Here is a 23,941-nt window from a genome sequence, read left to right on the forward strand (position 1 = left end):
TCTTCACTCAGAGTTGTTGACCTGTATAATTCTCTACCGCAGAGAGTTGTTGATGCCAGTTCATTGGATATATTCAAGAGAGAATTAGATATGACCCTTACGGCTAAAGGGATCAAGGGGAATGGAGAGAAAGCAGGAAAGGGGTACTGAGGTGAATGATCAGCCATGATTTTATTGAATGATGGTGCAGGCTAGAAGAGCCAAATGGCCTACTCCTGCACCCAATTTCTATGTTTCTATGAAAACACACTTCGAACGTTTCAGCCTGAATCCCACTTTGTCCAGATGACGCAGAACCTCTTCCAGATTGTGCAGGTGCTCGGTGGTGTCATGACCTGTGACTAAGATATCCGCGTTGTCCACCGGTACGCTCGCGGCCTTCCGTGAGAGGTGGGCACCGGAGGGACTGGAGTGCATCGTTACACCCGGCAACCAAATTTTAATTTGATTTTATATGTTTTAAAGTTTAATTTGTTTTAACTGCCAGTTTTAGTGTCCCCCTCCCCTTTTATAGGGGGCACTTGTAAATTATGGTTTTACTGCCCAACAAAAAACCCCACAAAAATCACCAAAAAAAACAAAAAAAAAGGGCATGTAAAAAGTGTTTGGAATGTCCCCCAGATTGGGGGGCACTTGATTTAATGTTTAATTTTGTTTACCCCAAAAAGAGTTGTGACTAGGATGTCGTCTTGGAATACCACGGTCCTGGGGACGGATTTCAATAGGCTCTCCGCGTTTCTCTGAAATATGGCTGCTGCCGAAGAAATGCCAAAAGGGCTCCTGTTGTAAATAAACAGCCTTTTGTGCATTTTGATGCACGTAAGTTCCTTTGATCATTCAACCAGTTCCTGTGTCATGTAGGCTGACGTTAGATTCAAATTAGTGAACGATTTTCCCCTGGTTAGCATTGCAAACAGGTCATCAGCTTTCGGTAGCGGGTACTGATCTTGTTTCGAAACTCGGTTGATCGTGACCTTGTAGTCTCCACAAATCCTGACCGTGCCGTCACTCTTTAACACCGGAACAATGGGGCTGGCCCATTCATTAAATTCGACCGGTGAGATGATCCCCTCGCGTTGTAGCCTGTCCAGTTCAAGCTCGACCTTTTCTCTCATCATGTGTGAGACCGCCCTGGCTTTGTGATGGATGGGCCTTGTGTCTGGGCCTAGGTGAATCTGCACCTTGGCTCTGTTGAAGCTGCCAATTCCTGATTCAAACAATGAGGGAAATTTGCTCAGCACTTGAGCACACAAATCATCATCCGCTGATGACAAAGCTTTGATATCGTACCATTTCCATTTTATTTTCACGAGCTAACTCCTGCCGAATAACGATGGGCTGTTGCCCGGGATAATCCATAACGGTAGATCATGAACCGCTCCCTCATACGACACTCTTACTGCTGCACCGCCGATCACTGGTATGAGCTCTTTGGTGTAGGTATGCAACTTCGCATTTATCGGACCCAGCTTGGGTCTCTCTGCCTTGGTCTCCCACGGCTTTTCGAAAGTCCTCTGGCTCATTATCGATTGACTCGCACCCGTGTCTAATTCCATGGATACCGGCACGCCATTTAATTTTACCTCCGTCATTATCGGTTGGCTCTTTGTTAGTAATTTTACCTCCATCTTTATCGGTTGGCTCTTTGTTAGTAACGCACGTACGCTATACACTTCCTCCTCGGAGCTCTCAAATGCCTCAGGCTGCATCGTCAGATCCATACTGAATTGATCATCATCCACGTGGTGTGTCGCAGCTCGCTTGCTCTGCTGTGGACGCGTCCGCTGAAGATGCCCCGTCTTCGCACACCCTCTGCATACATACTGCCTGAAGCGGCACTGCTGGGGTTGGTGATTGCCCCCGCAACGCCAAAATGTGGAGCTCAGATTTGCGCCCGATGGCGGGCTTTGAGCGGCTCCCGTTCTCACATACGTAGTCGAATAGGCCCTCGATGGTGAACTTTGAGCGGCTCCCGGTCTTGCAGACGCAATCGAGTAGACCCCGCCATGTGCAGCTCTGCTGGCCGTCGATACAATTGTGTACACCGTACTTGCCATGGAGTTCCTGTTTTGTCGCGATATCTGCATCGTGCTTTTCTGCGTGGACATGCAAGCCTGGGCGATGCTGATGACCTTGCTGAGGTCCGGCATCTCCGCAGCCAGCAGCTTACTTAAGATTGCCTCGTAGTTGATCCCTATCACAAAAAAGTCACGCAGCATGTCTTCCAACGCAGACCCAAATTTGCAAGGCCCTGCAAGACGTCTCAGATCAGCAACAAATGCCGCTACGTCCTGGCCTTCTGGACGAAAGTGCGTATCTGGATATGAGGATTCCTTCCGTGGGTTTAAGGTGTTCCCAAACTAGAGCACAAAGTTCTTTGTAATCCTTTTCTGTACGAAGAGTGGGTGAGAGCAGATTTTTGGTGAGTGCATAGATCGTGGGGCCACAGACGGTGAGAAGAACTGCCCTGCGCTTTTCTGCATCCTTGTCTTTGTTTCGGCCGTTTGCCACGAAATACTGGTCATGATGATCCGTGAAATCTCCCCAATCCTCTCCCTCATTGAATCTCTCGAGAATTCCAACAGTACTCGATCGTGCTGTGCTCACCATACTATTGCGTGGGTTCATATTTGCCTTGTCGCCAGTTGTGTATGAAATGATAACAATGAACTCCGTACTGTGAGCCAGTGACTAGGTGTAACCTAGTCAGTTTTTAATGGCTTCCAGAAGTGAAGATACAAAGGTGAAGTTATATATCGGGCCCAGCCCGAGTGTACCTATGACCCTAGGACCTCCGACGGTAGTGCCCCCTGTTGGTGGGCAGACCTTATGCACATACATTACAGAGAGGGGTGGAATAGGTGAGATAAACGAAGGAGTAGGGGGCAGAGCAAGGTGTGATTTGCTGATGAGAGCCACACTGCCACCACGGCAGTCTGAGCGGGGCAAGTGGTGGAAGGTATAGCCAACGTAAGGTGTCATCGCCCCTCAACCAAGTTTCCGTCAGGGCCATCGTCCACGATAAGCTCAAGGATGGGAAGGGCCTTGTTCCCAAGCGAACACACGTTCTGAAGGGAGATGCGGAGAGGGTCGGTAATGGCTGCTCCACTGCCTGCGATCACAGGGTCAGCGTTGTGGCGGGAGATTGACAAGATTAGCCCCCAGTGGACAGGAAGGTCGGCGAGATAGTAGAATAGGACAGTTGTGGGTGCTGCTCGTAAGGAGGCAGCAATGAGTGCCTTGATGGGCCCTTTGTAGGATACCAAGCAAGGCACAGAGGAAAGCTGTAGGTTTATCTAGGACGGCGGCAGGAGTGTAGGAAGGTCGAAGAGTAATGAAGGATTGGGGTGGGGATTTGGGCGGGCAGAGTATCCGAAAGGAGAGATGAAAGGAGGCATGATGACGGGAGAAAACGGTCAGAGAGGGATAAAGAGAAAAGGGAAAAGTGGAAAAGTATTGAATGGCTCGGGTCCGGAACAGCAGCCAAATTGCATATGCGAATGGACAGGGGAAAAGCTCAGGTTACATAGGCCTGTTTAAATGTAGTAGTTAATGGAATCCAATAGTAGGGAGACCAGGGTCAAAGTCAGAGGTCCCATGGAAGGACGAAGTCGACATGAACAGGATGGGCCAGCACGGAGTATCGTCGAACCGCTGTCCGAAGCAGGCGAATGAAGTTCAGAAGGTATTTGAAGTGTAATGAGATCGAGGATGTGCTGTAGGAAGGAGAGTCGGTAGCGGTGCAGAAAGATGGCAACTTTGACACAATTTTGTGGATCGCGGTAGATCGCCGTAAAAACTGCAGCCAGCAATTAGCAAAGTTGAAAACCGGTAGAGGAGTGAACCGACAGCTGTTCGCAGGGGGCCAGCAGATCTGAAAAACTAGTTGAATGGGTTCAGCAGAGACACAGCTGCAGTTAAAAGGAAAAATAATTTTTTACAGCAGAGATGGCGAAGCAGCAGGTAGCTTACGGTATAATCCAGTGTAGTCCAATACAGAAACGTAGCAGTGTAATCCAGTGTAGTTCAAAGCAGAAACGTCTTGCAATGTCTACCGAAAACCAGGAGATCGGAAGCCAATTTGACAGAAGAATTCGGAGTGAAGGCTTGAAGCGACTGAAGCAGAGCAAAGCTACAGCTGTTGAAACAAACATTGTAGTCGATGAAGCAACAAAGTCCTGTTCGCAAGTCAGAGGTGAGAGAGTGAGCAAGATAGTGAGAACAGAAGGGAGTGAGAGAGAGAACAGGTGAGAGTGTGGGGGAGAGAGAGAAAGAAAAAACAGGTAATAGTGAGAGAACAGGTATTAGAACATAGGAAGAGTGAGAGAACACTAGAATGTTAGAGCAGGAGAACATGAGAGGGAGAGAACAGGCATAGATCATGAGATTGAGACAAGTATAGAGTCCCAGGGTTGCGTAAGAGTATGAGAACAGGTCATTGCGCGCATGGGAGTGTGAGAGTACAGATAATCGAGCAGGAGATAGCATGAGAGAAAGAACAGGTAAAGTACATGAGAGGAGCATAAGAGCTTGAGAAGGAGAAAACAGGTAATAGCACGACTGATTACAAGAGGGAGAACAAAGGGATCATTAGAGAGCACAAGAGTAGAAAATAAACGTGGGTGAGAACCGGTAATAGAGTGCGAGGGAAACATTAAATGAGAATAGATAATGGAGCATGAGAGGAAGAGAACTGATATAGAGAATGAGCGTAACAGTTACAAACTGCATAAAATTATTCTCTTGGATCTTGTAGAGCAGCAGTGGGGCCCCAAAATTGATTTGAGTGCTCCGAGCTGACCTCAGAGGAGAAAAACATTGACCAGGGTTACCACTTTTGCTTCATATTCAGTCAACTAATATGGGGCTAGAACCTCCATTTATGAGCTTATCGCCCAAAAATGGGCGTTATTTCCGGAGTGGGCGGTAAAAAAGGGTTTTCAAGATCGCCGGCTTCTCGCCCATTCTCAAAACACCTAGTTTACATTGTTGAAAATGGGCGTTACCGTGAGCGATATCAAATGGGCGGTAGCGTTAATTTTTTTTGACCTTCTGCCGTAAAGTGTGGCCATCCTTAGCAACGGCATGGCAAAGCTCGATTCCCGCGATTCTGGAGGTCAAGGGTGACTATGACATGTGCAGAAGAGGAGACAGAGAGAGAGGGAGCTCAGAGGGACTGAAGGCGTGGCTGGGTGTGGTGTGGCTGCTTTGGGAGGAAGGAGGGAGACTTTAGAGCTTCACAGCAGTAGGAAAACAAAAAGTAGCTGTTACCAGCCACATGTTTGACCGAATTTGCCCTATAATGGAGGGAGAGGAGGAGGCATCACAGCACGCTGTGGAGACTGACGCTGGAGAGAGCAGTGAGGTGGGAGAGGAGCACATTGGAGGCCGCAAAAGAGCCAGGAGGTTCATGGACGAGGCAAATGTCTCTCTCCTGTAGGAGGTCGAGTCACGCTGGGGTGATTTGACACAGGGAGGGCGTGAGAAGCCCACCCCAAAGGCCTACCAGAGGATCTGGACTGAAATAGCAGAGGTCGTTTCGTCGGTGACCAACGAGGTACGTGAGGGCAATCAATGCCGCAAACGATAGAGCGATCTTGTGGAATCCGCAAGAGTAAGTATTACATTGATTTACATGTACTTATGTATTTATATAATTTGATTTGTAACAGTCATGAGTGGCTATCAGCAGATGTGAAGTCTTGCACTTTTACCGGGAATGTTTTACTCAAAGCCTGCGGTCATGGTGTACGTCTTTAGGTAAAGAATGATAATAATCATGATTATATCTGTCGGTTATGTGTTGTATCAGTCTCTGTGACAGTACCTAGCAATGATATCACGCAATGATCTCGTGCCATGTCGTCCTGTCACCTTTTACAGAAGAAGCTATCGACCATGAGGTCCATGCAGAGGCGAACGGGTGGGGGGCCACCAGTCCCCAGCGACATTACAGAGATGGAGAAGCGAGTGCTAGCACTCATGAGGAAGCACCCCCAGACAGCCATGGACACATCTGCAGACCCTGAAGTGATGTCACGTAAGTAAAGCTTACACCATTGCATGATGCAAAGTCAATAGATGCCACACCAACTCATATCCAACCAATCATATATGATAAATGATTTCTAAAAGTGTCATAGAAATAATGCTGGCCAAATGAAAATCATTGCAATGCACAATGTGTTGATGGTCATGAAATGTGATGTCTGTGATGATTTTGAGAGTGGTGGTGCTTTGTCGTGTATATGCTGTGTGTAGTGCTGGATTCACCTTGTCACCCTAGCCCCCCTTCTCCTCTTACAACCTCATTTGTGTCTTGCAGCTCAGCCAGCAGCGCGGCCCCAGGCAAAGCCACAGAGGCCAGAAGATGGGGGCACGGGGCAGGAGTCGGCAGACGATCCTGCTACATCTGGTGCTGAGGAGCTCCGATTGTCGCCAGTCAATCCGCTGGGTCTGTTCTCGACGAATGAGAGCGCGGACTTCGAAGAACCTGCATCGCCACGCTCCAGAAGCCATTCCACCCCAAGGCCATCTAGTGGTCCTCTGGTCATTCCCGCCTCCACTCTGGAGGTGCCGGCCCCAAGCACTCTCCACATGGCACCCCATTTGTCCCCAGGACGGCGCCGACCCTGCGGAGGCCTCGTGGATGTGGCAGGTCTGTTCCACGAGCGTGACATGACAGCGGAGAGATGGTACAGTTGTCCAGGAGGACTGTAGACATTGGTGACCAGCTTATCGAAGCTTTGGGGGGCACATCCCGACACCTGATCACCATGACCAAGTACATTCCGCACATGGCGGAGTCCCTGGATGCAATAGCCAGGAACACTGCTGTCACAGCCCTCCCAGCGGTCCTAGAACGTGGCACTCCATCCCTAGGTTCCGCACCACCACTGTGATGACAGATGAGAGCAAGGACCAAGATCCTGCTTCTGCATCAGAGAATGTTGCCCCCTCAGCACTCCCCGCTCCCGTACCCGTCCAATGAGGCACTGCCTGAGGAGCTCCTTGGCCAGGCGCCGTGGAGCGAGGAAGGGAAGGGTTAGAGTTGGGGAGAAGAAGGAGAGGGAGGAAGGAAAGTAAGGTGCATGTGCGCAGGTGATAGCTGTGTTATATTTCCATCTGGGTGTATGCAATTTGTTGTAATGTATGGGGGCTGGGGACCACCCTCCTGCTTTGCCTTTGTATTCTGTGTTGCTGGACATGTTGAACATGTGATTGATGTCAATGGTGGAAAAAGTGGAATGTGGGCGGCTGTTGGCTGTGATACTTATGATTTCAGACCAATGTTGGTATTAAACTTGTATTATTGAATATAATCTTGTTGCGCATTGTCTCAGATAGCTGGACCGTTATACACTGGTGATTCCTTACCATGAAAGGGTTAAATACAACTTAACATCAATCAACATAAACTTTAACTGGCACCAAGGTGATGGGCACCATTGATGTCTGAGCTGCACACACACAGCAGTGTATCAGCATTGTCACTCACATCAGCGCTCTTTCAGTCAAATCTTACCGATATCAGCTCCTCACGTAAGAGTGGGATTTAACAAATGCCAGCCACACTGCTGGCGTTCGTTCCGGTTAATTCCATTTTGTGGGCGGTTTATGAGCGAGCGATATTGTGGGCGATATGTGTGCGAGGTGGTTAAATTGAAGATGGATGATCTCCATGGCCGCTAGTTTGGGTAAAAATGCTCTTTACGACAAAACAGTCGCCGGGCGTTAATATTCAATCTCAACGTTAATTCCGTTCGGAAAGTAACGCTGGGCAATATTATGGGCGTTAAATTCGCCCATTCTGCTGATTCCGCTCCAAAAAAGTGGGCGGGCGGTGATATTTTTTCTTGCCGTTAAGCCCATTGGGAAAATAACGCTCAGCAGTAAGTCTCCTAAAAAAGCCCGTCAGTTTCCATTTTTTGCCAGAATAGGTGAAATATGGGCATTCTACGTAATTTCAGCGGTAAAGTGGGCATTAAGCAGGCAAAAAATCTGGAGATTCTAGCCTATGGAGTAGATATTCCGTAAGGACATGATTTGGCTTCCTGCACCATTTTTTAATTCACCCTGACGTGCAAAAAATTTATGTGGAGAAGTAGTGGTACCTGTAGGACTATGGGCCCAAGTTTCGAGCCGCGCCTAGAACGGCGCAGTCCCGACCTGGACGCCCGTTTTTCGCGGTACACAAAGTGCGCCTAAAAAAAACCTCCAGATTCTCCAGCTCCCTGCAGGTCCTCTGGCCCTCGGCGCAGCGCAGCAGGAGCTGTAGGGGGCGGAGCCAGGTCCCTGCGCCGAAAACAGTGCCGGGACCTCTGCACACTCTACAGTGGGTGCGCAAGTGCAGTAGCTCCAGGCGCCCGGAACTGTGTGGGAGGGGCCGAAGCACGCAGCCCCTAGCCCTGGCCGAATGGCCTCACTGGGGTAGCGTGAATAAGGCTCCTCCCACGGCCAGCTCCTGCTTCCTGCCGACCCGACTCGACTCCCGCTTCCCGCCTCCGAACCGGACCCGACACCAACCTGACTCCCGCTTCCCCCCCCCGCCTGCCCCCGGACCGGATCCGACCCGACCCCCCGGACTGGACCCGACCCGTCTCCCGCTCCCCTGCCACCGCCTCCGGACCCGACACCGACCCGACTCCCGCTCCCCCCCCCCCCCCCGCCCCCGGACCCGACCCGACCCCCCCGGACTGGACCCGACCTGACTCCCCGCCCCCGCCTCCGGACCGGACCCGACACCGACCCGACTCCCGTTCCCCCCACCCCTCCCACACGCCCCCCCAGCCCCGGACTGGATCCGACCTGACCTCCCTCCCCCCGACCTGACCTCCCTCTCCCTCCCTCCCCCCGAACCGAACCGACCTCCCTCCCACCACCCCCCCGACCCGACCCAACGCCACCTACCTGTAAATCTGGTGCTGGGGACGGGCCCTGCCCGAAGTCTCGGGCCCGGCCCGTTCAGCCTCCCTCCCCCTTCTCCTCCCCCCCCCTTCTCCTTCCCCCCCCCCTTCTCCTCCCCCCCCCTTCTCCTTCCCACCCCCAATCTCCTTCCCCCCCAATCTCCTTCCCCCCCAATCTCCTTCCCCCCCAATCTCCTTCCCCCCCAATCTCCTTCCCCCCCAATCTCCTTCCCCCCCCATCTCCTCCCCCCCCATCTCCTTCCCCCCCAATCTCCTCCCCCCCCAATCTCCTCCCCCCCCCAATCTCCTCCCCCCCCAATCTCCTCCCCCCCCAATCTCCTTCCTCCCCCCCAATCTCCTTCCCCCCCAATCTCCTTCCCCCCATCTCCTTTGCCCCCCTTCTCCCCTTTATCCACTTCTCCCCCTCCCCCTTCTTCCCCATCCCTCCCCCTTCTCCTCATCCCTCTCCCTTCTCCTCATCCCTCCCCCTTCTCCCCCATCCCTCCCCCTTCTCCCCCATCCCTCCCCCTTCTCCACCATCCCTCCCTCTTCTCCCCCATCCCTCCCTCTTCTCCCCCATCCCTCCCCTTCTCCCAATCCCTCCCCCTTCTCCCCCATCCCTCCCCCTTCCCTCCCTCTGCTCCCCCCCTCTCTCCCTCTACCCCCCTCCACCCCCTCCCCTCGCTGTCAGAAACACAGACACTGACAGACAGAGAATGAGAGACACACACAGACAGACAGAGAGATAGAGACACTGACAGAGACACACTGGGGGGGGGGGGGGGCATCCCAGCACACTGTTGGTTGGCTCCCGGTGCTGCAGTCGGTAAGTAGAAAATGTATTATTTATTGATATTTAAAAAAAAAAATTATTTCTTAATAATTTTTTTGATTGATTTATTGGTTGATTTATTGATGTATTTATCATTTATTATTGATGATGGCTCTTTATTTGTAAAACTGAAGTGTTTAATGTTTGTAAACTTCCCTTTAAACCCCCCCCCCCCCCATTCCCTGATTTGTAACCTACGCCTGATTTTCTAAAGTGTAGACAAGGTTTTTTCGAGCGTACAAAAATCTTCACTTACTCCATTATAAGTTAGTTTGGAGTAAGTTTTCACTGACGAAACTTTGAAAACAGGCGTAAGTGGCCGGACACGCCCCCTTTTGAAAAAATAATTCTGTTCCAAAGTGAAACTGTTCTAACTGACTAGAACTGGAGCAAACTAAATGACGAGAATTCCGATTTCTAAGATACTCCGTTCTACACCAGTTGCTCCTAAAAATCAGGAGCAAATCATGTGGAAACTTGGGGCCAATATATCAGCATTAGTCCTTGCCTTCAAGAGAAGAAAAAGGGGAGAAACAAATGTTGGGAGGCATCAACACATCCAACCACTGCGAAGCAACAATCAACAAAGCCAATAAAATGTTGAACTATATTGCCAAAAACAGTAGAATGTAAGTCAGAGGAAATAGTAATCAAATTATATAGGAGCCGAAATTGGTGGACATACCGCCGCAGACCGCTGGCATACCACCCAAAATCGCAAAATTGATCAAAAAATACCGACATACCGCCCACATACTGCCCGGCGGGAAATTCATTAGTGACATTCCGCCAGGCGGTATGTATACTGTCCGCCCACATGGAGCACCCTACCGACCGCCCAAAAGTCCAACATTGATAGCATACCGCCGACATACCACCGGAGCTGCACACCGTCTGAAAAAAGGTGGTTTTATGACGATGGTATGTCGGCGGTATGTAAACTACAATGTTCCTTCCACCCCACCCCCCCCAGCGCTCTATTCCTCCCCCCAGCGATCTATTTCTTCCGCGCCCCCCCCAGAAAACGCATAAATAAATAAACAACAATATAAGTATTATAAATAAATCAAAAACACTGCACAAAATAATTAAAAATCTAAACTTACCTCGAGGCACTTACCTGTGATCTGACATCGGCAGTCTCTGGCCTCCGGACTGTTCTTCTTGAGAGGGGGGTGTGGGGGGATGGAGGTCAATGGAACAGCGCGCGTGCACAGAACTCGGGACCCAGAGAGTCCCGAGTCCTGGACAACTTACCCTGCACCGCCGGAGCAGACTGTCCGTCGCACTCCACTGACGCAACGCACAGAACCGCCCGGACCAATGTTGCCAGCACTCCGCCCCAGCAGTGAAGATTGACCGACCACTGCGAGACCGCCGAGAATTCGGACCCTTTAAGTTCCTCACTCTTATTCGCCCCTTGGTTCCCACTATTTTTGGTTTGCTTTTTGTGGCTTCTACTGTGAAGACAGATACAAAATAATGTCACTGCTATTTCTTTATTCCTCGTTATAATTTCTCCTGCCTCGGCCTCTAAAGGACCAACACTTACGTTTGCTACTCTTCCTTTTTATATACTTGTAGAAACTCTTAGAATCTGTTTTTATATTTCTTGCTAGTTTATTCTCATTCTATTTTCTCTTTTCAATTTTTTCAATCTAAAAATCAATTTTTAGATCATCCTTTGCAGGTTTTTTAAAGCTCTCCCAACCCTTGGGGTCAGGACTATTCTTCGCAACATTATAAGCCTGTTTTAATCTAATATTATCCTTAACTTCTTTAGTTAGCCACGAATGGATCACTTTTCTCGTGGAGTTTTTATTTCTCAATGGAATGTATATTCGTTATCATTTAATATCTACCTTTATTGATCAAGTGCTAATCTTTAGATTATAACCTTTTGTGTTTAATTTACCTACCCATTCAAATAATCTGTTTATCTTACTTTTTATTATTTTGAACACCTCTATCAAATATGCCCCCACCCCCAATCATCAGTTCAAGAGAATACAACCTAGTTATTCTTGTATTTTTGTTAGCTATCCATGTGATATTTTTTAATAAACATAGGTTTGTGGATGAGGGTAATTTTTAGGAACAGCAGTAGGCCATTCAGTCCCTCGTGTATTTCTGGTCACTGAGACACAGGATACAGTCAAGCTTTGGAAGAAGTGCTGATCCCTAGCATTAGAGGTCAGTGTACCACCTGACCTTTGTCACTATTTAATTCAAGAAGTTTTAAACAAGAACTCTCTACATTTCATATGCATGTAACATTTCATGCAGCATAGGTATACAATGTAATCCAGTGTCATGAGACTGTGTATTGCACTACCAGAATTAGTGACAGAAGCAGAGATTCTCTCAACATTTAAGAAATCGGTTACTTTGTTGGTTAAAGGGAAAAGGATATGAGAAGATGGCAGGCACATGGGATTAGGGCTACTACTTATGAGGATAAACATCAACACCGACTGCTTGTGCCGAGTGGCCTTTTTCATTATGGAATTTCTATGTAATTCAAAATCTTTTATAATGTAAATAAAATATTGAACTACTAAGAGTATAATGATATAGCCACACTCACTCTGCTCATGCTGGATCAATTACTGATCCAAGGTTTTATATTCCACATTTATTTTGAACTCTGACTTTGAATCTATGATATATCTTTCTACTATAGAATTACAGTTCATTAGAAACAGCAGAAAAACTTTCGTTTCCATGGCAACAGCACAACAAATGCGGACCTCTGAAAAACAAATATCTGGGGTAATACTTTCATTCAGTGTAAGAATAGAATTTACTGTGTAGTATGCTGCACAATATATTACAGGATGCTAGCCATTCAAATTAAATTAGAAGTTAAATTTTGTGTAGCAACGACTGTCTTTCTGGATGCCATTTTGTTGGGAAAATACAATTTGTTTCCCTATAATTAAAAGACATGAAAACATTTCAAAGTGTGATTTTTAAACATTTTATATATCAATACAAATATATTTCTAAATATCTATAATGTATGTATGTTCTTCTTGCCTGCACCAATGTAAAAAATTGGAGAGCATTTCACTTTATTTTTCCAAGCTTAAATCCAACTGGAAGGTAAATTTGAATTAATTGGATTCCACCTCATTGGCTGCTATCCCTGCCAATCATGGCAAGCTCTGCTCTCTTCATTATGATTTCATATTCAGTTAACGACTCTCTTCTACAAAAGCAAAATACTGCGGATGCTGGAATCTGGAATAAAAACAGAAAATGCTGCAAACCTCAGCAGATCAGGCAGAATCTGTGGAGAGGAAGCAAGAGTTAACGTTACGGGTCGATGACCGTTCGTCAGAACTGGAGAGTGTTCGAAAAGAACAGATTCTTAACAATCACTGAAAGGGGGAGGGGAAGACAGAACAAAAGGGAAGGTCTGTGATAGGTTGGAAGACAGGAGAGATTAGAGAGACAAAAGCGATGATGGCCCTAATTCAAATGGTAATGCCAGGAATTAGAAAAATATTAGTCAAGATAGGGTGTGAATGGTGGGATAATGACCAACTGCCATTAGAGACAAGGAGGAAAAAAAAGAAAGAAACAGGCTCTGAGGGGTGGGGCGGGGATGGGGAAGGGGGGAAGGGAGCCAAAGGTTGGCAACGGTTACACTCTGAGCCATTAACGGGGATCAAGGGTAGTCTTTGATATAAAAACTTAGAAACTGGGTATTCAATTATGAAATTTTGAATGTTTGAGCTACCTTTTGTTATGGAAATATATGTTCATTAATGGCAGTATAAATCAGAAACCTGTGAGTATGCTAAATGCTTTAAAGCAGGGAAACAGTTATAGGAACCGGCCGACAATGGGAAAAGTGGTGAGAATATTGGGCAAATTGGCCAGGGTAGCCTTGAGGGGAAGTTCATAGAGTGTATCCAGGATAGTTTCCTTGAACAGTATGTTGCGGAATCAACCAGGCAGCAAGCTATCTTAGATCTGGTACTGTGTAATGAGGCAGGATTAATAAATGATCTCATAATAAAAGATCCTCTAGGAATGAGTGACCATAATATGGTGGAATTTCAAATTCAGTTGGACGATGAAGAAGTTGGTTCTCAAACCAGTGTCCTAAGCTTAAATAAAGGGAACTGACTACAAAGATATGAGGGCAGAGTTGGCTAAAGTAGACTGGGAAAATAGACTAAAGTATAGGACGGTTGATGAGCAGTGGCAGACATTTAAGGAGATATTTCATAACTTGCAACAAAAATATATCCCAATGAGAAGGAAAGATTGTAAGAGTCCCTGGCTAACTAAGGAAATAAGGGAGGGTAGCAAATTGAAAACAAATGCATACAATGTGGCCAAGACTAGTGGGAGGCCAGAGCTTCTGGAAATTTTTTTAAGCCAGCAGAGAATGACTCAAAATATGATTAAAAGAGGGAAGATAGATTATGAAAGTAAACTAGCATGAAATATTAAAACAGTAAGAGTTTCTACAGGTACATAAAAAGGAAAAGAGTGGCTAAAGTAAATGTTGGTCCCCTGGAGGATGAGACTAGGGAATTGATAATGGAGACCAAGGAAATGGCGGAGACGTTGAACAAATATTGGTATCGGTCTTCACGGTAGAAGACACTAAAAAAAATCCTAATAGTGGATAATCAAGGGGCTATAGGGAGAGAGGAATGTAATACTATCACTAATGAAGTAGTACTAGGTAAAATAATAGGACTAAAGGCGGACAAGTCCCCTGGACCTGGTGGCTTACATCCTAGAGTCTTAAAAGAAGTGGCAGCAGAGATAGTGGATGCATTGGTTGTAATCTACCAAAATTCCCTGGATTCTGGGGTTGGTCCCAGCAGATTGGAAAACTGCAAATGTAATGTCCCTATTTTAAAAAAGGAGGCAGACAAAAAGTAGGAAATTATAGACCAGTTAGCTTAACATCTGTCATTGGGAAAATGCTGGAATCCATTATTAAGGAAGCAGTAGCGGGACATTTGGAAAAGCATGATTCAATCAAGCAGAGTCAACATGGTTTTATGAAAGGGAAATTATGTTTGATGAATTTGCTGGAGTTCTTTGAGGATGTAACGAGCAGGGTGGATAAGAGGGAAACCAGTAGACATGGTGTATTTGGATTTCCAGAAGGCATTTGATAAGGTGCCACATAAGAGGTTACTGCACGATAAAAGCTCACAGGGTTGGGGGTAATATATTAGCATGGATAGAGGATTGGCTAACTAACAGAAAACAGAGAGTCAGAATAAATGGGTTATTTTCCGGTTGGCAAACAGTGACTAGTAGAGTGTCGCAGGGATCGGTGCTGGGTCCTCAACTATTTACAATCTATATTAATGACTTCGATGAAGGGACCGAGTGTAATGTAGCCAAGTTTGCTAATGCTACAAAGATGGGTGGGAAAGCAAATTGTGAGGAGGACACAAAACATCTGCAAAGGGATAAAGACAGCCTAAGTGAGTGGGCAAAAAATTTGGCAGATAGAGTATAATGTGGAAAAATGTGAGGGTATCCACTTTGGCAGAAATAATAGAAAAGAAAATTATAATTTAAATGGAGAAAAATTGCAAAGTGCTGCAGTACAGCGAAACCTGGGGGTCCTTGTGCATGAAACACAAAAAAATTGTATGCAGGTACAGCAAGTAATCAGGAAGGCAAATGGAATATTGGCCTTTATTGCAAGGGGGATAGAGTATAAAAGCAGAGAAGTCCTGCTACAACTGTACAGGGTATTGGTGAGGCCACACCTGGAGTACTGTGTACAGTTTTGGTCTCCATATTTAAGGAAGGATATACTTGCATTGGAGGCTGTTCAGAGAAGGTTCACTTGGTTGATTCCAGAGATGAGGGTGTTGACAAGAAGATAGGCTGAGTAGGTTGCGTCTATACTCATTGGAGTTCAGAAGAATGAGAGGTGATCTTATTGAAACTTATAAAATAATGAAGAGGCTCAACAAGGTTGGATGCAGAAAGGATATTTCCACTCATAGGGGAAACTAAAACTAGGGGATATTGTCTCAGAATAAGGGGCTGCCCATTTAAAACTGAGATGAGGAGGAATTTCTTCTCTCAGAGGATTGTAAATCTATGGAATTTTCTGCCCCAGAGAGCTGTGGAGGCTGGGTCATTGAATATATTTAAGGTGGAGATAGACAGATTTTTGAGAGATAATGGAGTAAAGGGTTATAGGGAGCGGACAGGGAAGTGGAGCTGAGTCCATGATCAGATCAGCCATGAACTTATTGAATGGCGGAGCAGACTCAAGGGACCAAATAGGCAACTTCTGCTTGTATTTCTTATGTACCATAATTATAAATTAAGTTAAAATGAGAAAATCAGCAATTGAATCAAATTAAATCAGTTATTAGCTGTCTTTAAGATTCATTCCCTGTCCAATGATTCAATTAATTTGGAAGAACTAATCATTGTTCTCCATCCTTGTGATATATTTTTATTACATTTTATTTCTCATTTTGTCATCTTGATAGGACCTGTAATATCTCCAGGCTCAAGTTGCCTCCATTGTCAGCGTACCTAGCAGGATTTCTGGGGTTTCCTAGGAATGCCCTCAAACTGAAGGCAGGAAAGCTTGCTCCCCCCCATTTCCTTTCAAGTTTACTATTGCTGTTCTGAAGGAAAAGAAACCCATTAGAGACATGTTTTGCTCCAACTTCCAGTTGCTCAGTTCTCATGTCCAAGAAGAAGCAACATTTCTGGGTTATTGTAAATATAAAGCTAAAGGTGGGATGCCTAATTTATTCGATTTGTGAAGAAGAGATTTGTGAGATTTACTCTATTTTTCCACTGATATTTGTTCTTTTTGTACTGCTAGTGGAGTGCAATATTTCCCAATGATGTGACAACACAACACCAATCCCTTGTGTTCATTAAGAGAATGATGGCTGTGGGAGTATCATGCATTACATATCTGCGTGGGATATTTCCAGAAGATGCCTATAGAACACGATACTTGGAAGGTAAACACATTCCTGGTTTAACATAAAATTTAGTTATCCCTGAGAAGTCACATTGAAACAGTGCTGTGGATGTACAGACAATCGTTTTATTTGCCTTCAAAATAATTTTATTCAACAAATATTGTTTATTCAAGTGATTTTTGCTCAATGGATATTTTTCAAGCCATTGGATCAGAATCAGTGTAAATTACTGTTAAATTACTCAGTTGACATGTGTCCTGTTTAGTTTGCAATATTTACATCACATTTTTCTTTAGAGCATTTAAATTAATTAATCACTGATTTCATGGCATTTCCCGTGCTATGGCCAATTTTTCTCTACCCTGCTCCCAAATGGTCCCTGAAAAATGGGTGCATTGCAGACGGAAAATGGATGCATTGCAGAAAAAAAGGGGTGCTATTCCTTTACTCCTATTTTGCTATTGTATAGTATGGCATCCTCACTAACTCCATGGTTTTTTGTCTGCCCCTGACTGCGCCTGAAGAGGGTGCAGCAATGTTTATTTTATTCAAATGAATGTCAGAAGGCTTTGCAAGGTTCCTTCGAATAGCGTCAGGTGCAGATCAAGAGCAAACAAATCCAGACTCACCTATTTCAGTGCTTCCCTAGCCAGCCTCCCATTCTCCATGCTCTGTAAACTTCAACTCATCTAAAACTCTGCTGCCCATAAACTATTCCGCATCAAGTCCTGCTCACCCATCACTGCTATCTTTGCCCTACATTGACCTTCCGGTTCCCCAATGCATCAAATTTAAAATTCGCATCCTTGTGTTGAAATCCCTTCATGACATTACACCTCCATATTTTTGTAGCCACCTCCAACCCTACAACACATCCCAGAACACTTTGGGCTAGATTTTACACTTCTGTGCAGATCACCCAAAAATGGGCGTTATTTCCGGCATGGGCGGTAAAAATAGGTTTTCAGATCGCCGGCTTGTCGCCCATTCTCAAAAGCCCCTAGTCTCCATTTTTGAAATTGGGCGTTACCACGAGCGATATGAAATGGGCGGTAGCGTTATATCTCTGACCTTCTGCTGTAAAGTGTCACCGTCCTTAGCAACGGCATGGTAACACTCGATTCCCGCGATTCAGGAGGTCAAGGGTCATCATGACATGCGCAGAAGAGGAGACAGAGAGAGAGGGAGCTGAGAGGGAGTGAAGGCGTGTGTGGGTGTAGTGTGGCTGCTTTGGGAGGAAGGAGGGAGAGTTTAGAGCTTTAGAACAAATTGGGGAGAAAAAATTACCTGTTACCAGCCAGATATTTTCCCGAATTTGGTGCCTATAATGGAGGGAGAGGAGGGGGCGACACAGCACGCTGTGGAGAATGACACTGGTGAGAGCAGTGAGCTGGGAGAGGAGCAATTGGAGGACGCAAAAGAGCGAGGAGTTTCTCGGACGAGATAAGTGCCTCCCTCCTGCAGGAGGTCAAGTCACGCTGGGGTGATTTGACACAGGGAGAGCGTGGGAAGCTCACCCCAAAGGCCTACTAGAAGTTATGGGCCGAGATAGCAGAGGTAGTCTCGTCAGCGACCAACGAGGAGCGTGAGGGCAACCAATGCCGTAAACGATGGAACGACCTTGTCCGATCCGCAAGAGTAAGTATTACATTTATTTACATGTACTTACGTATTTATATAATTTGAATTGTAAGAGTCATGAGTGACTATCATCAGATGTGAAGTCTTTCACTTTTACCGGGAATGTTGTACACAAAGCCTGCAGTCACGGTGTACATCTTTAGGTAAAGAATGATAATTATCATAATAATCATGATTACATCTGTCGGTTATGCGTTGTATCAGTCTCTGTGACAGTGCCTAGCAATGCTATCACGCAATGATAGTTTGGACTGCTCGTTTCGCTTGATTATTGGATGCATGCTTAAACGGGGTAGACCTCACATGCTTGATGCCATTGCAGGTCATAAACTCGTTGAATTCCGAGCTGGTGAAACACGGTCTATTGTCACTGACAAGGACGTCGGGCAAGCCATGGGTGACGAACATAGCCCGGAGGCTTTCAATGGTGGCAGTGGATGTGCTGGATGACATGATTACGCATTCAATCCATTTAGAGTAAGCGTCCACTACAACTAAAAACATCTTTCCGAGAAAGGGGCTAGCAAAATCTACGTGGATCCTGGACCACGGTTTGGAGGGCCATGACCACAGACGTAATGGAGCCTCTCTTGTTGCATTGCTCAGTTGTGAGCATGTGTTGCACTGGTGTATGCATGACTCTAAGTTCGAGTCAATGCCGGGCCACCAAACATGCGACCTGGCTATAGCCTTCATCATGACTATGCCTGGGTGGGTATTGTGTAGGTCACGTATAAACATTTCCCAGCCTTTTTCTGGCAAAACCACGCGATTACCCCATAAGAGACAATCCGACTGGATGGACATTTCATCTTTGCCTCGGTGAAACAGCTTCATTTCATCTTGTATTTCCCTGGGAACGGCCGACCAGCTCCCATTGAGGACGCAACTTTTTACAAGTGATAGCACAGGATCCTGGCTGGTCCAGGTCCTGATCTGGCGAGCAGTGACCGGTGACCCCTCGCTCTCAAAAGCATCCAGGAGCAAGTCTACAGGCTGCGCCATTTCCACCCCGGTAGTGGGCAATGGTAGCCGACTGAGAGCATCAGCACAGTTCTCCGTGCCTGGTCTGTGGTGGATAACTATAGTCGTAGGCAGACAATGTTAGTGCCCATCTTTGGATGCGGGATGATGCATTGGTATTTATACCTTTGCTTTCTGAAATCAGGGAAATGAGCGATTTGTGTCCGGTTTCAAGCTCAAACCGAAGTCCAAATAGGTATTGGTGCATTTTCTTAACCCCATGCTAACGCCTCTTTCTCGACCATACTGTAGGCTCTTTCAGCCTTAGATAAACTTCTTGACGTGAATGCAACCGGTTGAAGTTTGTCCAATACATTGGTTTGCTGTAACACACAGCCGACCCTGTACGAAGATGCATCACAAGCTAGCATTAATCGTTTACACAGGTCATACAGTACAAGCAACTTATTAGAAGAAAGTAGGTTTCTGGCCTTCTCAAAGGCTGTCTCTTGAGATTTACCCCAAACCTAGTCGTCACCCTTACGTAGCAACATGTGCAACGGTTCCAGCAATGTGCTTAACCCGGGTAGAAAGTTACCAAAATAGTTCTGGAGTCCCAGGAACGAACACAGCTCCGTCACATTCTGTGGTCTGGGTGCAATCTTGATGGCCTCCGTCTTAGAGTCCGTGGGTCTGATGCCGTCTGCCGCAATCTTTCTCCCCAAAAATTCGACCTCTGGCGCCAGGAAAATACACTTGGAGCGTTTCAGCCTGAGTCCCACTCTGTCCAATCGCTTTAGAACCTCTTCCAGGTTGTGCAAGTGTTCGGTGGTGTCACGACCGGTGATCAGGATGTCGTCTTGAAACACAAGGGTACGTGGAACCGATTTCAGCAGACTCTCCATGTTCCTCTGGAAAATGGCAGCAGCCGAGCGAATCCCAAAAGGGCATCTGTGTTATATGAACAGTCCTTTGTGCATTCAGCCAGCTCCTGTGTCATGTAACCAGAGGTTAGATCCAACTTGGTGAATGACTTCCCTCCTGCTAATGTTGTGAACAGGTCATCTGCTTTGGGTAGTGGGTTCTGGTCCTGTAATGAGACTCGATTGATCGTTACCTTGTAGTCTCCCCAGATTCTGACCATGCCATCGCTTTTCAACATCGGAACAATTCGACTGATCCGCTCGTTGAAGTCTGTCCAGTTCGATCTCGACTTCCTCCCGCATCATATATGGAACCGCTCGGGACTTGTGATGAACGGGCCTTGCATCAGGGACTAGATGGATGTGCACTTTGGCGCCTGTGAAGTTGCCTGGTACAATCTAGAGTGATAAATCATGCAAAGCTCCATCGTACGGTACCTTCACTGCCGCACTGCCAATGACTGGTATGAGCTCTTTGGTGTAAGTGCGCAGCGTGGTATAAATCCAGTTTAGTTTTGGCCTTTGTGCCTTCTGGCTCATAATTGACTGACTCGCCCCCGTGTCCAATTGCATGGAAACTGGAATGCCGTTTAATTTGACTTTCAACATTATCAGAGGGCTTTTGATGGTGAAGGTGTGTACCCCCATACACTTCCTCTTCAGCCTCGGGTTGAGTTACCTCTCTTAGTCGTTCAGCGTAATCCGCGCCGGATCGGTCATCTTCTGCCGACTCTGCCACGTGGTGAGTCGCAGCTCGTTTGCACACTCACTGGAGGTGCCCCATTGTTTCGCAGCCTTTGCACACATAGTGCTTGAATTGACATAAATGGGCTTGATGATTACCCCCGCAGCGCCAACATGGTGCTAATGGATTCACATTCACGCCTCACGGTCTGGCATCTGCAGGCGTGTAGGCCCTGCCCTGCTGAAGGCGTTATTTTATGCACAGTACTTGCCGGTGAGCTTCGATGTTGAGAAGATATCTGTTTAGTGTTATCATTCATGGACATGAAAGCCTTGGCTATCGTGATGACCTTGCTCAGATCTGGGGATTCGGCAGCCAGCAGCTTGCGAAGAATGACCTCGTGGCCGACTCCAAGCACGAAAAAGTCCCGCAACATTTCCCCCAAAAATCCAGCAGATTCGCATGGTCCCGCAGAGTGTCTTGGGTCGGCGACATAGCTTGCCACGTCCTGGCCCTCGGAGCGATGGTGCGTATAAAAGCAATACCTGGCCATTAAGATGCTCTCCTTCGGCTTGAGGTGTTCCCGAACCAGTGGGCACAACTCTGCAAAGGTCTTTTCCATTGGTTTCGTCGGTGCTAGCAGATTTTTGATGAAGCCATATATGGTAGACCCTCAAGCGGTGAGGAGAATTGTCTTGCGCTTCACCGCCTTACTGTCCTCATTCAGCTCGTTGGCCACAAAGTACTGGTCAAGACGCTCAACGAAGGCTTCCCAATCATCACCCTCAACAAATCTCTCAAGAATACCAACAGCAGCCATAACTGCGTGACAGTTCGTGATCTGTTACTCATCGCCAATTGTTATGTTCAGAATAATTCCACAAGACTATATGCTGTAAGCTCAAACTGGTGTGACCTTTGTCTCTTTAATAAAACCCCAGAGTGCCTAAACAGCATGGCAGCCAACCTTTTATACTCCCTTGCATGAGGCGTTCAGGTGATCCATGGGCCTGCAACAGTTGCGCCCTCTGGTGGCAAGTCTTACACAGTTACAATGTTTACATACATAACACCTAACACCCCCTTCTCCTCTAATAACCTAATTTGTGTTTTGAAGCTCAGCCAGCAGCGTGGCCCCAGGCAAGACCACAGAGGCCAGAAGGTGGGGCGTGGGGCTGGACTCGCCGGACGATCCTACATCTGGCGCTGGGGAGGTCCGATTCTCGCCTGTCAATCCGCTGGGTCTGTTCTCTACGGATGAGAGCGCGGACTTCGAGGAACCTGCATCACCAGGCTCCAGAAGACATTCCACCCCAAGGCCATCGTGTTCCTCCGGCCATTCCCGCCTCCACTTTGGAGGTACCGGGCCCAAGCACCTTGCCACAAGGCACCCCATTTGTCCCCAGAACGGTGCCAACCCCGTGGAGGTTTCGTGGACGCGGCAGGTCTGGTCCACGAGCGCCACATGAGAGCGGAGAGATGGTACAGTTGTCCAGGAGGACTGTAGACATAGGTGACCAGATCCTCGATGCACTGGAGGGCATATCCCAACAGCTGGCCACCATGACTGAGTACGTTCCGTGGATAGCAGAGACCCTGGAGGCACTAGCCAGGAACACTGCTGGCACAGGCCTCCCAGTGATCCCGGAGCATGACACTCCACTTCTAGGTTCCGCACCACCAGTGCCAATGACAGATGAGAGGCAGGATCAAGATTCTGCTTCTGGATCCGAGAATGTTCCCACCTCGGCACCACCCGTTCCCGTACCCGTGCAACCACCGCCCCTGCCTTTGTCTCCTCCATTGAGGCACTGCCGAGGAGCTCTTCGGCCTAGTGGCATGAAGTGAGGAGGGTAAGGGGTAGAGGTGGGGAGAAGAAGGGGAGTAGGGAAGGAAAGTGAGGTGCATGTCCGCAGGTGATGGCTGTGTTATATCTCTATCTCAGTGTATGCAATTTGTTGCAATGTATGGGGGCTGGAGACCACCCTCCTGCTTTGCATTTGTATTCTGTTGCTGGACATGTTGACCATTTGATTGATGTCAATGGTTGAAAAAGTGGGGTGGAGGTGGGATGTTTTTGCTCGTGATACTTATGATTTCAGACCAATGGTCGTAAATAATGTTTTTTATTCAACATAACCTTGTTGCTCATTGTCTCAGATAGCTGACCGTTACACACAGGTGATTCCTTAACATGAAAGGGTTAAATACAATTTAACATCAATCAACGTAAACTTTAACTGGCACCAAGGTGATGCCCACCATTGATGTCTGAGCTGCCCACACAAAGCGGTGTGTCAGCGTTGTCAATCACAGCAACGTTCTTTCAGGCAAATTGTTCAGTCAATTGTAAGGGGAATAGATAGGCATTACTGCGGCCGCAACCGAGACTCCAGGATGGTATGTTGCCTCCCTGGTGCAAGGGTCAAGGATGTCTCGGAGCAGGTGCAGGACATTTTGAAAAGGGAGGGCGAACAGCCAGTTGTCGTGGTGCACATTGGTACTAACGAGATAGGTAAAAAACGAGGATGAGGTCCTACGAGACGAATTTAAGGAGCTAGGGGCTAAATTAAAAAGTAGGATCTCAAAAGTAGTAATCTCAGGATTGCTACCAGTGCCACGTGCTAGTCAGAGTAGGAATCGCAGGATAGCTCAGATGAAACATAGAAACATAGAAAATAGGTGCAGGAGCAGGCCATTCAGCCCTTCTAGCCTGCACCGCCATTCAATGAGTTCATGGCTGAACATGAAACTTCAGTACCCCATTCCTGCTTTCTCGCCATAACCCTTGATCCCCCCAGTAGTAAGGACTTCATCTAACTCCCTTTTGAATATATTTAGTGAATTGGCCTCAACTACTTTCTGTGGTAGAGAATTCCACAGGTTCACCACTCTCTGGGTGAAGAAGTTTCTCCTCATCTCGGTCCTAAATGGCTTACCCCTTATCCTCAGACTGTGACCCCTGGTTCTGGACTTCCCCAACATTGGGAACATTCTTCCTGCATCTAACCTGTCTAAACCCGTCAGAATTTTAAACGTTTCTA

General features: G+C 47.1%; 1 protein-coding gene across 7 annotated transcripts in view; it reads left to right on the forward strand.

Moving 5' to 3' along the window:
• The window catches only part of zte38 (zebrafish testis-expressed 38), a 144,859-nt gene that overhangs the window by 7,348 nt on the left and 113,570 nt on the right, over nt 1-23,941 (forward strand). For 2 of the 7 annotated variants that reach the window (XM_070886079.1, XM_070886080.1), the window contains exons 1-4: nt 3,385-3,685; nt 5,884-6,040; nt 12,422-12,510; nt 16,580-16,724. In XM_070886079.1, the coding sequence (XP_070742180.1) occupies nt 3,617-3,685; nt 5,884-6,040; nt 12,422-12,510; nt 16,580-16,724 (460 nt within the window). In that variant the 5' untranslated portion in view covers nt 3,385-3,616. Of the gene's footprint in view, nt 1-3,384; nt 3,686-5,354; nt 5,615-5,883; nt 6,041-12,421; nt 12,511-16,579; nt 16,725-23,941 lie in introns of those variants that run through there. The other 5 variants (XM_070886082.1, XM_070886083.1, XM_070886085.1 and 2 more) reach the window with 4 other exon arrangements.

This window comes from Pristiophorus japonicus, chromosome 8 (assembly GCF_044704955.1).
Source record: "Pristiophorus japonicus isolate sPriJap1 chromosome 8, sPriJap1.hap1, whole genome shotgun sequence".
Classification (NCBI taxonomy): domain Eukaryota; kingdom Metazoa; phylum Chordata; class Chondrichthyes; family Pristiophoridae; genus Pristiophorus; species Pristiophorus japonicus.